This window comes from Phaethon aethereus (genome assembly GCF_964289735.1).
Source record: "Phaethon aethereus genome assembly, chromosome: Z".
In the NCBI taxonomy this organism is placed as follows: Eukaryota; Metazoa; Chordata; class Aves; order Phaethontiformes; family Phaethontidae; genus Phaethon; species Phaethon aethereus.
In genome coordinates this window covers 83,840,995-83,853,991 of record NC_138577.1, presented here as the reverse complement: position 1 = coordinate 83,853,991, position 12,997 = coordinate 83,840,995, and the positions used below count along the sequence as shown (strand labels likewise).

General features: G+C 42.4%; 1 protein-coding gene across 1 annotated transcript in view; it reads left to right on the top strand.

Moving 5' to 3' along the window:
• Positions 1-492: 492 nt before the first annotated feature.
• EDIL3 (EGF like repeats and discoidin domains 3) overlaps positions 493-12,997 on the top strand; it is a gene marked incomplete at both ends in the record, with an annotated part of 263,433 nt that continues 250,928 nt past the window's right edge. The window contains one exon of the mRNA XM_082012856.1: positions 493-559. Coding sequence (XP_081868982.1) covers positions 493-559 — 67 coding nt within the window. The remainder of the gene's footprint in view (positions 560-12,997) is intronic.

Below are 12,997 nucleotides of genomic sequence, written 5' to 3'. Positions count from 1 at the left end.
TCCCAGCCTGGGCGCCGTACTTCATCCCGCACCGCCACCACCGGCCCCGCATCCCGCTCCGCAGCGGCGGCGGGGGGCGGAGCAGGTGCCGGGGTGTGCGGAGCAGCACCGCCCGCCGCCGCCGCCTGCCCCCCGCCCCGAAGGAGCCGCTCGGGGCGCGCAGGAGGAGGAGGGGGAGGAGGAGGCGGGGGCAGAGGAGGCGGAGGCGGCGGCGGCCCGCCCGCGGGACGGAGGCGGCCGGCCGGGCCATGCTGGCGGCGCGGCGGCACCTGGCGGGCGCGCAGAGCCGGCGGGCGGCGGGGCAGCGTCCTCGCCGCGGCTAGGGCGGCGGCAGCGGGAGCGGCGGCGGGGGCTGCGCTCGGCCGGGGGCCGCGCCGCGCCGGGAGGGACCCGCCTCGCCTCGCCTCGCCTCGCCGGGCGGAGGCGCCGCCGCCGCCCGCCGCCTCCTTCCTTCGGCAGAGGCGGCGCGGCCGCGGGAGGAGCGGAGGGAGGATGAGCCGCGCGGTGCTGGCCTGGCTGGCTCTCTGCGGGAGCCTGGCGGCGCCGCGCCTCGCCCGAGGTGAGGGGACGGGGGACGGGGACCGGCGGGGACGGGGGTCGGGGCCGCGTCGGAGCTCTTGACAAAGTCTTGGAGCCCAAGTGCGCGAGGAACCGGGGAGGCGCGACCGGCGGGCGGGCGGCTCTCAGCCGGGTGCCTCCGTCTGGGCTTGCTTTCTTTTTTTAATTAATTTAAAAAATACTTATCTCTACATTTTAAATAGAAGCCGACGAAAGATCCGTCCTCAGACATGTTCTGTTTTGAAACTACGATTAATTCGAGGGGAAAGAAATGCCGTGAGAGCTTAAATGTAATCCAGATGAGCGGCTGGGAAGATTTAATAATATCCGCAGAGCTGTCCACATCTCTTTTCCTTTCCGCCCTCCCCCCCCCCGCAATCACCAATCTTCATTTTAATTTGAAGGCTGTTCGCTCTGAGCCAGGGGTCCAGCAAACCGCGGAACAGTTTGAAAACACGTTCGGGGGGCTTTAGCATCTCGGCAGCAGTGAACAGCTCTTGTCGGGAGACCCTTTTCCTGCCTCCCTCTAAGTAGGGCATCTCCATCTAAAATATCAACGGCGCCTTCTCTGTGTCTCATGCCCCCCCGGCCCCCGCCCCCAAATTCCCACAACCCAAAACTCAACCCTACCCCAGAAAAAATAACTTTAGAGCTCTTGGAGTTCCTTTTATTATTATTTAGAATAATCATTTGGTGTAGCCTGGATGGGTTTTCTTTCCTCGCATTAAAAAAGTTGTCGGAGCTCATCTCCCAAGGAGGTGAGCGTCCTGAGGTGGTGGTGGTGGGGAGGACCGGTCCCACAGCAGCAGCCCTTGTGCAGGCGCGGGGGCCGGGGGTGGCCGGGCTGCCCAGGGAAAAGGGGCCGGGGGCGGTTGGGAGTTCACCTGCCGCCCCTCCCGTCCCGTCCCGGGCGCTTCCGCTGCCGCCCCGCCGCTCCCCGCCGAGGTCGTCGGGGAATGAGCTCAGCCCCCCGAGACCACCGTGGATCCCTTCGGTACCGCCAGCACCCCCTCGCCCCACAGCACGAAATCCTCCGTGGGCAGCCCCCTTCCCGCGTGGGGGCCCTCCCCGCAGAGCCTTTTCGCCCTCGCCCCCGAGCTGCAGACGTGCCCCTGTGCCGGGGCTGTTTCTGCCCCATCGCCGTGTGATAGCCGAGCCGGGGGGAATCCCTCGGGGTCGGAGACCTTTTCATCGTCCTAGCTGTATCTTCTCGAAGCTTAGTAGAACAACTGTTACCCTAATGAGTAACGGAGTATTTCCATTGACTTTTAGACCTGTTCCCGTCATCATTCACATTTTTTTTATTTTAAAATTAAACCAATGTATCAGTAAAATGGAATATTTTATTAGATCTTAAATTATTCAGCACGATGGCTTCTCAAAATCCAATAACATGCACACAGTTGCAGCGAGCATGTGATAGCTTATGCAATATGTCCTTGTACCTGCAGTTTATGCCCAAAGGCTTTTAAGGAAAGGATACTGTATCTGCTACAAAGTCTGGACTTCTCATAAATACTTTGTGTTGGGCTTCTCGTAGTTCACATCTGAGACATTTTTTCATTTAAGTCTAGGGTCTTCCCATGTTTTTAGGTAACTTCAGAAGAGAGAGAACTTAATAGATTTTCTAGTAGCAGTGAAATAGGAAGGAAAAAAAATCCACTTGCTTGGGGATGGCTTAATCTGTAGTTGTTCAATTAAAGGTTTGTCCTTGGCTTTCAAAATGAAAAAAGGAAATTATACAGAGGTTTTTTTAATGCTGAAACAGAACAAAACACTGCTTGACAGGTCTGATATACTGGGTTAATTTTGCTCGCTGTCATAATATTTACTTGTAATAGTTCCTCAAAGTTATCATAACTGTAAGCACTGTAAGTATCTGAAACCCTTTAGAGAGGAGCTTTTGAACAGTACAAAACTTCTTTTTTGCATACACCATTTGCATAACTGTGTATGATGAAAACCTGTGGTAGTGTCATCTATGCAGTGGCCAGATATTCCCTGCCTTCTTTTGGGATAAATTCCAGCTGCAGATCAAAGTTAAGCCATAAAGTTCATTACTGACCTGGGTTTCCAGTCTACTGTTAAAGAAAAATGCCAACTGCTTTTTTATTGGACCCCTGAAAAGTAATGATGGAAATCAAAATCCTGTTTATTCATCACATCTTAAAAATCTCTTTTGATTTTTGTGTTTGGAACACATACATAGTATATCAGCAATTTTTTTTTCTTTTTTTTTTAAAGGGAGAGAGAGAAGGGGAAGAAGAATTGAGAGAGAGAGATTATGATGATGATGGTGAAAAAGTAATCCCAACATAAGACTGGAATTTTCTTCTTTGTGGCCAGTCTGATAAATTTGCAGTCTCATGCACTGTAACAGGAGTCTGATCTTCAGAGACGTGTTTATATGCATGTATATGATGAAACTAGGCTCCAAGGGTGCAGTGACTTCTACTCCTTAGTTTGCAAGAAAGACGCAGGTGCATTTTTAATAAGGAATGTCCTTTTATACATATTTCGAAACAGCTGTAAGGTTTTACATTTGCTGTTGTTGCTGTTCCTTGGTCAAACCTGAACGTGAGCCAATCTGATGTTCTTCTACCTTGTGGTGCACAGACAGTAACTACAAGAGTGACTACAGAGACTACAAGCCATTATTTCAGGCGGAAGAAGTAGAGTGTATCATCTCACCTATAGTAATACAAGTTTCTGAGTCCCACTGTGTGTTTTTTTAGGAACAAATAAGCCGATACCTTTCAGAACAGTCAGTGAAGATTGGGATCAAACAAAAGAAAAAAATAATTTAAAACTGGTGGCTGTTTTAGTCTCCAGATTTACCTCATGGAATGGGGTAAGCTGATCGGCTACAGTAATGGTACTCTAAGTGCACAGCAAATCTATGTATTCCATGTCTATGTGTTAAGTGTCTTTGCAACAGAATCTTCTGAAGATTCACCATTTGAGTAAATGATTGTGAACTGATCCTTAAATTGTATCATGCTTTTTCACTTAGCTTGTTGCTGAATTTTTATGTATGATTTGCCTAAAAGTGATATTGACATTGACAAAACCCGGCAAATCTAGCCTTATCTTATGACTGTGTCCTGGGAGCCTGAGATAAATATTATGGGACTTCCAAGGAACTGTTTCAAAGATGTTGCTTTTTCTCCATTACAGTGGGAACCTTCAGTCTTTCTGAGGCTTAGAAGTTTCTATAAAGCCTCTTTCTGCAGCTGGAATGAGCTGCAAGGAGTAAAAGTGCTGAGAAACAAGAGCGGTAAACCGTAGCTTTGTTCTCATGTAACTATACCAAAAGACTGAAAAGATCACAGACACTTTTAAAGACCAAGATTCTTCTGTTTTACCAAATGCCTTTGCATCTTTGGACGGCATCTGCTTCTGTACAAACTGCTGACAGTGTGACCCTGCATAATGATTTTCATTGTTCTTTTAACAAATTACATTTGTATTCAAATTGATTTTCCATGACTGCTCATATAGCCTCCAGAAAACATATAGCAGATATACTATTGCATCCTGTACGTGTCTGGTCAGGCTAGGACAGAATTTGATGTCAAGCCATGCATTGTTATAATTAGAATTAACAGTCCTGGTGGTATTCATTGGGGTTTTTAAGTGTCCGACTTCCTCTTTCTCTGCCCTTTATGTCTTTATGCTTTATGTCTTTTTTCAAAGGATATACTTCATACCAGGTTGTCTTTCAATGGTAGCATAGTGAAAAGGGGCATTGTTTTATCTTCCCTCCTCCACATTTTTGCAATTACCATCCAGTTGAAAATCAAGGAAATGATCCATTTTGGAAGTTATTTCAAAAGACAGTCACTTCTTATAACGAGGTTGATTTTTATGCCTTGAATTAGCTGTTTCTATCGCACATGTTTATACAGCAGCAGTAACAAACTCACAGCCTGATATCCCTTCAACATAAGTAAAGATATCTGGAGAAGTGACATGTAAGAAACTGCAAGAATCAGAAATAAATCTGTGTTTTTTCAAATTTATTGTCGGTCACACAGCAGTTAGCATGTTACTGTTTTCCCTTTTTTTAGGTTTTTACACATTTCAAACTTAGGTAAGCCACAAAGCCAGCAGCATTTCTGAAAACTTACAGGATCATCAGGATTGTCTTACAAGGGATATTGTACTTCTTTATAGCATACTCGAAACCTAGCTGCATTGAGTTTTAAAGAATATGGGTTGAACGTCAAAACAGTATTAATGTATTTCAATTTTCAAAACCAGTTCACAGTCAAAATAGGAGTTTAATTTTTCCTGGTCGGATGATACACTAGAAAACAAAAGATGATTTAAAAGATTCAAACACAAACAAGGGCTGTAAGAACCTTAAGATATGCATGTCTTATATTGGAGGACCTACATACATTTTCCTTTCAAAGGGAGTGGAAGAAGGAAGTAGGGGGAAAGCCAGCATCAGCCTAAATTCAGTGTGTTACATAAGCCCGAGGAATAAGTGATAATGGGACTAGATTTCCTTCTTTATAAGAAACTTAGATTGTGCAAGAACTTATCTTAGAGGGCAAGCTGCTCACTGCGTGTAGTGACAGTAGGGTATGGCTAATTTTCTAACAATATGGTGTGTACGGCAAAGTAGCTTTTGTGCCATTCGTCTTTGCAGGATCAGAGCGTGGACCTGTTTGAAGCTGCAGTAACTGCAGTTGCGTACCTGGATGCTGGATATTGCTGAAAGCAGGGGCTGAGCTAGCAGCTGAAGTGTCCCAGAAATTTGGAGGCACAGAATTTTGTGCATGTCTTTTCATGGTTTGGGATTTTATCAAATCTCAGTTGTGCTGTTGTGGGAATATACTTACAGGGTTTTTCTGTTCATTTGTGTGTGTTTTTTCTCTTTAATCAGAAAGCTGTGTTACATTTCATCACAGTGGAGATGTTCATCTATTTTAACATTTAAAAGCTAAAAAATGAAACAGACCATGATTATCTAATAAATGTATTATCATATGAAACACACATGAAAACAACTTAATTTTACATACTATAGGGTGGCTATATGCATGTGTACTGTATTGTGGGTATATCCACACTTTAGATAGCATACAGAGGAATTACATTCACTTATATGCCACACATCTAGTCTGATACTTCTTAAAAGTTTGGGTGATGTTAGATAAGACTTTATGGTTCCATGAACTCAGGATGCAGAGCTCTGTATTTCAAGTAAAAATTCTTTATATTCAACAAAAGCAAGGAACGTCTAAGGCTGTTTTTTGAGACTCCTGGTAGTATTCCTCACTCCACTCCCCCAGATTTTTAATAAGGGCCCACTTGTAGCAAAGGCTTTTTATGATTATAAGAGTTTGAAAATACAGAAGAAAGTACTCATTCATCTATGCCATTCAAATGGAGAATCTTGGTGTATGTTAACTATACCACTCGTGGTAGCAGAATGTAAAATTTTCAGTTTTAGAAGTTAGGATTTTAACCACAATATTTAAAGCAGTAAACACAAGTATGCAGATGACAGCAGGGAGGAGCAACAGATGGATAAGCGGGCGCAAGAAGATCTGTTCTTCTTGTGCAGAGCCCAGGCAGGAACTTTGCGTATCCCAGCAGGAAACTAAAGGTGTGAGCAAAAGATGCGCAACTGCTTCAGTTTCACGGGTCGTGTGTGACCTTGGAGGCCACACAGGGCAGAGGGAGGGGAGCCAGGGCACTGAGGAGGTGGGAGGTTCTCATCCCAGGTGGTGCGTGGGAGAGCGGGGGCTGATCTTGAAGCGTAACCTGTCCAGCATGCAGTGTCTGCATCAAGTGACTCTTGATTAAAGCTACTGAGAAATTTGCCAACCAAGACCACTTCATCAGAACATTGCAATTCTGTATGTATGAGAGTTCAACCAGTAATCAGTCTTCCCAGTTCCTACTCCAGTGTTTATCTTGCCCACCTGGGACATGGACAGCATGGGTTCAAGTTGACTATTAAGTGGTTCTGACTATGGATTTGAATCAGAGTTTCAAATTATGTATTTTAATACAGAGCAGGACTTTTTCAATGTTTTGCAAATAACCACCTTTCCTTCTTCCTGTACCACTCGTGTTGCAACTGATTTTTTCCTTAATTGTTTTCAGTTTAAACAACATGAGGCATTTGTGCATAGCCAGATTGTGGCTCTACTGTAGGAAAAAGCTACAGTTTAGACATAGAGGGCTTTCTGTGTGTGTGTCTTTGAGTATGCTTACAATAGTAACTTTTTGACAGGGACAAAAAAATGCCTGAAAGAGATGATTGCTTTGCCAATCTTTAGCTGCAGTAATTTTATTTGCCATGATTCTATGTAGGGAGGCTGACAAAATTTCTACAAAAACTGCTTTTTTCCTATCATTGTCAAGAAGTTGTGTCAACCCTTATAATTATGGAGAGCTGTGACAGCAGTGCGTAAATAATAGTAATTTCTGCCATCTGATTACTCATGTCTCAGGTTTTTACAATAGTGAAGCTACAACAGAATATAGGAAATACTTTTGGATAAGACTTATATATGCTATGTGTGAGTGTGAAAAACAGAAAATAAAAGATGTTTGATTTATTTTATTTTTAACATTTACATCTTTCAGTCCATCTCTCCCTTATGTACAACAGCCTTTATCTCTGCTGGATATCATTGCACACAACCAGCCCCTTTAATCCAGGCTTCGTTTCTGATTATTCTCTATTACAGTCCCATAGGCCATACCACTTTAATCTGTTTGCCATTTTTTTTGTTTTTCTATTTAAGTATTATATTTGCAAGAAGTGGCCTGGGCTCTGAGACTGACTTTTTTCTTTTTAAACTCATCCCCTTTGCAGCTTGGGCTTTTGAAATAGAGGTGGGGAAAATATTATTTGCTATGTAACTTGTCAGATTCCTTACTTGTGTGAGCAGTTGCACAGGATTGCCTTACAAGGGCTTTTCTAGGTTAAAAATGAAAACCTAGTAGTTGATTGCTTTCAGATACCACTGGATGTCCATTTATTTGAACAATTTTAAGGGAAGATTGGATTAATACTATGAATACTGTACAGTGTGGATGGGGAAATTATGTGCTGTTGTCATGGGAAGTAGCTAAAATGACCTAGTAGTTCTCTTTTATGGTACGTCCTTTATATATTTCTTTAATGATGCTTTTGTCTAATTTATTTGGTGTCTTTTTTATGGCTTACCTTCTGACCTCATACAAAATGATGCATCATTTATAGGTAGTCCTTCAGGATAAAAATCAACCTCTTTAATAATGGTTTTCATTTTCCTGGGTGTGATCAAGCCCATCCTATTGTAACCTCTTGACTTTCTTCACCAGCCTTCTCTTTAACCTCGTGTCCTTGTTCAGGTGCATGTTTTCATTTAGAGACTTCTCTAAGAAATGTTGCATTTTTGTCCTGTTGAACATTTATACATTTACGCTCTGGTTCATTCCTATGGTGGTTTTACTTGACCTCATACTCTTCTCCAAATGCGGACCTGTTACTAGAGTCATAGTGGACAACCAGAAATCAACAAAAAAAGGTAATGGAAGCAATGTGAGGCATACTTGGGAATGTAGTCTCAGAAGTGTATCTCTTCTTTCATGAAATCTGTTGAGGAAAAAATCAAAGCAGCATTCTGACTAAGAACCCTGAAACCAGTTGGAGTGAAGTGTGGTTGACTGACTTCATATTAAGACTACATCAGTATTGTTTCACACAACAAGAGCAGTTATTACTCTAGCATGCCTCAGTATCTTTCAGTGTTGTTGAACAATGATGTGCTAATATGCATTTAAAATGCTGAGTGTGAGTAAAAGTAGAGTAGTAAGAGAAGCAGCTCTGACCTGTGGGTCAGAGCCTGTTGGCCACTGGAGGGGTGAAACAAAGGTCTAGTCTGTAGGAAAATTCCTAAGTCTCCATAGTTTGTTACTGCTAAACATCAGAGATGAGCAACTCAGCCATGTGAGGTTTGACAGTACGGCCAAGTCCATCTAATTGCTCTTTGCCTCTGACGTTTCCCGAATTTCAGAACTGGGGCTGGTCTTATGCAGAGCAATAAAAAACTTAATTTCTATGCCATGCTCGTTTTCTGGTAGTTTAGCTTGTTGGGATGACTTAGGAACAGGCAAGCCCCAGTGCTGCTGCAAGGAAGGGCAATGGGAAGAGGGAGGGAGGAGCGAGTGGCACGGAACTGTTGGGTACCAGATGTGTCCTCACTTGGTTCCTGTAGGGGGAAGTTACAGATAGTTTTCTTGGTGACAGCTTACACATTTTTTGCCAAGACATATGTTTCTGGACCTACCCCTTCAGGTGCTTGCTGGCTCTCCATATGTGAATGTCCCAAGTCTGTCTTTCATTGCCAAACAGAGCACTGGCGGGGGGGCTCTGAGCAACCTGATCTAGTTGAAGATGTCCCTGCTCATTGCAGAGGGGTTGGACTAGATGGCCTTTAAAGGTCTCTTCCAACCCAAACTGTTCTATGACTCTATGAAACAGGTGAACTTAAACCATTTTGAGCAGGGTGACAAGTGCACTCACTACCCCACTCTACCCTAAGGCACAGAATGACACATTTCTCCCTGCCTTTTGTATAGCTATGTATCACCCACTGTGGAAACCACGTACAGAAATCAGACCTGTGAGTATGCACTGCATTCCTGTCTGCATTACCTTGGCATGGCTGTAGGCAGAGAAGCAAATCCTGCGTTTCTCCTGCCATCTCCCAGTCCTGAGCACGCACTCTGCCTCACCATCTTGGGGCTGATCAAGTGTTGATTAACTGCCCTGGTAGGTTATTTTGATGAGGACAGATTACAGTGTTTTTCTTCCCTAATTATTTTGTGCCAAATATTTATCCTATGGATAAAGATTGCTTCTTGGCCATGCAAAGCAGGTGAGGCTTGGGAGGTCCCTGTGTACTCTCAGTAGAGTGGGAGGAGCTGCCTGCCTTAGAAATTCTGCCCTGGCTTATTTCGCAGCAAGTAAACTGCTTCAAGACTACTGGTGAGTAGATGTGGTTCTGGCTCCTCCATTCAGGTCAGCTGAAGGCTGAGCAGGAAGAAAGAAGCAGCCAAAATGAATGAGTAAAATTCCTACATGTTTCAGCTACTTCAGGAGGAAAAAGAGAAAACTCTTCAAAATGTTAATATAAAAATTTTTGGTTATTTGTTTCACAAGAACTTCACATGCATGCTGAATCTGGCAGCTGGACAAAGCTGCATCTTTCAGCAAGGAAACAACCTGATCAAGAAATGTTGTGATCTTCCCAAAATGCAGTGCCCCTTTAGCTCAGCTTCACAGACCAGCCCTATGGGAGGTGTGTCTCTCCCTAGGCTCTGAGACCAGTGATTGCCTAATTTTGACCAATTAGTCTGCTGCTTGATTTTTTTTTTTTGATAGACAAGTTTTGATTTTTTTTTTAATTTCCTGTAGAAAGCAATAAATAATTAAAAATATGTACATTGGTTTCTTTTTCAGTAATGAGTTGTGATTATGGCATTGTAGTTGTAGAAAAATCTGAACAGAATTTTAAATCCCAACTAAACATTTCCTTTTAAGGCAGAGGAGGGAAGAAGGAATATCCCAAAACTGTACCCCGACTTCACTGGAATAAAGATCAGTCTTACTGACTTCTAATCAGTTTTCTGAACTGGTCTTTTCCTCTAGAGCAACACTTTTCAGAGCTGAAGAATTCTAACAAGAAATACAAGAAGTTTTCTTCTTTTATGTTTTTGGAGGCTGAGGAAGCTACTCTTTCACCTTATAAATGTTCTAGTCTGGCACATAATCATGATGTCTTGTGCTAAGATCTTTCATATCAGTCTTTTGTCTCTCGTGCTACATCCAGCTTTTTTTGTTTTATTTTTTTTCCACTTTCTTCTTGAAGTGTGTGTACCTTCCAGATAATACAAAAAGCATCCCTGAAGTCTGAAAACAAAGGTCAATATATCACACAGAAAGGCTTCTACCTTTAAGAGAAATAATGAGATCTGATGACTTGTGTCTGCTAAAAGCTGTGATGTTAGGTCTCCTGTAGTGCAAGCTCCCGCACTGCAAGCATTGCAGCTGCTTGCATGTACATTTTATTGTGTATATGAGAAGTGTTAGCACACTGGTAATACTTACCCAAGAATTGCAGGGATCTCACAAACAGGTAATTGTCTAGAATTGCTGTTTCAGGAGAACTCTCAGTTAATGTTATTCAGTGTTCTCACTTTATTACTGTATAAGCAAGAGATTCTAATTTCTTTTCCATTTTCAAAATGACATGCTAGAAGCTTTTAAAATTAAAATTGCAAATGCCCAGTCTGTTTACAGCAAGGTATATGTATTTTGTAACAGTTGGAATAATTTTTAAAAGCCTTTAATATAGGATCTCAGAACAGATTTGCTGTAGAAAAAGCAGTTTCAGAAAGGGTATAGTTTTGTTCTGCCCTATTTTCCTGTTAAGACACAGCAATAAAATTGCTGAAGATTTTGGACATATTACATCTGTTCTTTGAAAGAAAACAGTATAAAAGACATAAAATTACTGTTCGAGTGGATTACAAGCTGTAGTGTATATCTGCTGAAATTGGCTTTATGGAAGGTGCTGCTTCTATGCTGATGTAGTTTAAAAATAAAATACTAACTTCTTTTGGATCATACCCTCCCTAAGCAGTGGAATAACTCTGTATTGCCTCTGCTCTTCAGCCGCATAAGCTTTGCCCAGAGTTTGCACTTTGGGGAGCAGCCTGAAGGCCACACATGGACATCACTCTACCAATGACTGATCAAGGAGTAGGGTCAATCCTATGCCATATACCTGCTATTGCTGTCGAGATGGAAAGGGAGAATATTGAGTCTTGAGTTCCTTTAAGGCATAGTAGATCCCTTATTTTCCTGGTAGAAATGAGGACTCAGAAGAAATTGTGTCTGTATGGACTTTGTGGTATATTGCCAGTGTTGTTCTTGGAGCAGCATAGCTGTGTCACCACGCGATCCTGTCAGAGCTCGTGGGTAGTCTGGATATAAATGGCAGAGGCATGAATTGTAAGAGGGATGTATTATCTGGGGATGATGAGGCATTACTTTACTATCATGCAATTTTTGTGGTAGGTTTTGGCTTTTTCTAACATATCTGTAAGTACTGACACAGGGACTGAACTTTATATAGTATTTATGTTCTGCAATATTCACCAAAAAGTGAAGAGTAGTGGTGATGTTTGCAGATAAAACAAGCATCTGCACTCAGTACAGTTATCTCAGACTTTCAAAATTTTTCTGTGAGCATTTCCCTGCATTAGAAATGACTATATGTATCCTGATATCTATGTAGTGACCTACTTTGTTCATCACTAACTATCTTGAATTTTTAGACTAGACTACATGTACCGTTGTCTGGAATAGTAAAGAAGAGGCTGGGGTTTGGCATTTTTTTCTTTGTGGGAAGAGGTGTAATTCTCTTCTTTTTACCTGGATTTTTTGTTCCTTCAAGCTTGAGGTTTTTATGAGGTCCTACTTTCTTCCTCTGCACAAAGGTTTTATGTGGAATTTTTCTCTTTTCCTCTGATAAATTGAAAGATTTCTAATAGTTCTGAAAATTAGCAGTGTTACAAACCATAATGGCCAAAGACTAGCGTTAGCTGCAACCACAGTACACTCAGGGCGGGAAATGCAGACAAAAGACTTCACTGTGTCAAACACAGTGTTATCTGAAAGTGTTTTTAATGTTTAAGATTTATATTGTACCTTAACCCATTGCTTCTTTTCTCTGGACTATTATCACTTTTCTTTTTTACATTCGTAATGTTGAACTGACTTGAACTCCTGGATTTTTGATTTTTCAGTTGATTGTTCAAAGACCAAGGGCCCTGGTAGATGTTAATCCAATTTTGGTATTGAAAGTAGGTTGCTCTTCACATTTAACTCTTTCAGGAATATGGATTTTTGTGGCTTCTCTTGGTTTCAATAACGCAAAGACACCTCTTGTGAATACAGCAGAATAACTTTACAACAGAGCTTCCTCTAGATTAATGTCTGCAGCTTTGCCAGGACTATTATCTATATTGCAAGCTGTCCCTTCATGTCCAAACCAAGTAATTAAATCTTCAAATCAGATGTGTGGTTTTTTATTATTATAAACGTAGTTTAGGATTTTATGGTTTCACAGGACCTTTGGGAAAGAGCTGCAGTACTGCTCATTAGAGAATGGGCTAAAACCTCTCTGAAATTTGGGTTGTTGTATTACATTTTCAGAGTTGGACTCCTGTCTGAGAGGCAAAAACTGCCAGCACTGCATTTAGGTGTGTTTGTGCCTTAATGACTGCAGATCCCTTTATGACCTGATCTGGGGCCTTTGATCTGGGGCCTTTAATCTGCGCTGCTTGCCAGCAATTATGTAAAACACCTATCAACTTTTTTAATACCAAGTGGTGAAATCATCCTCTCAGGACACACTCC